The sequence below is a fragment of the Phalaenopsis equestris genome, unplaced genomic scaffold, assembly GCF_001263595.1.
Source record: "Phalaenopsis equestris unplaced genomic scaffold, ASM126359v1 Scaffold184466, whole genome shotgun sequence".
Taxonomy (NCBI): Eukaryota; Viridiplantae; Streptophyta; class Magnoliopsida; order Asparagales; family Orchidaceae; genus Phalaenopsis; species Phalaenopsis equestris.
This window is the reverse complement of record NW_018204415.1, coordinates 1-600: the sequence shown is the minus strand read 5'-3', so window position 1 is coordinate 600 and position 600 is coordinate 1. Positions and strand designations below refer to the sequence as shown.

The 600-nt window shown below is 36.5% G+C and overlaps 1 protein-coding gene across 1 annotated transcript; it reads left to right on the top strand.

Annotated features, from left to right (window-relative positions):
- Positions 1–69: 69 nt before the first annotated feature.
- LOC110034343 (ATP-dependent Clp protease proteolytic subunit-related protein 2, chloroplastic-like) lies at positions 70–584 on the top strand (the record flags this gene model as incomplete). The annotated part of the gene is made up of 3 exons (XM_020738617.1): positions 70–186; positions 335–403; positions 489–584. Coding segments are annotated over 3 exons (282 nt in total), but the record flags the coding sequence as incomplete, so codon positions are not given.
- Positions 585–600: the final 16 nt, after the last annotated feature.

The window sequence follows — 600 nt, the reverse complement described above, 5'->3', positions numbered from 1 at the left end:
TTTTAATCCCCAAATTATGTTAAATTTCATATTGCTCCCATGTTAGTCTTATATAAACCTGCTTTGCAGCTCACTCCCAGTATGGCCATATATGACACTATGCAAAGTTTGAAAAGTCCAGTTGCCACCAACTGTGTTGGCTATGCCTATAACTTGGCAGGCTTTCTTCTTGCTGCCGGAGAAAAGGTTTGACTGTTTTAAGTTTGTTTAAAACAGCAAATAGAGTAATTTTTATGTATCTCTTTTTTATTTCCTCTCTCACCTACTGCTTTTGATTTAAATTGTGCTAAATAGTTGGAATACTGAATTTTCTTTTTTTTTTTTTTAAATCAAGGGTAACCGAGTTGCCATGCCTCTTTGTAGAATTGCTCTTCAATCCCCAGCAGGAGCAGCCCGGGGTCAGGTTTGTATCATTGACTACTTAGTGTTTGATTTCTATATATTTGAATGCTCTTTTTCCCTAAAAATTTCTGTAATTGCTCTACCAGGCTGATGATGTAAGAAATGAAGCAAATGAACTTCTTCGCATTCGAGATTATCTTTTTGGAGAGTTGGCAAGAAAGACGGGTCAACCGATTGAGAAGGCATGTAATTATTTCC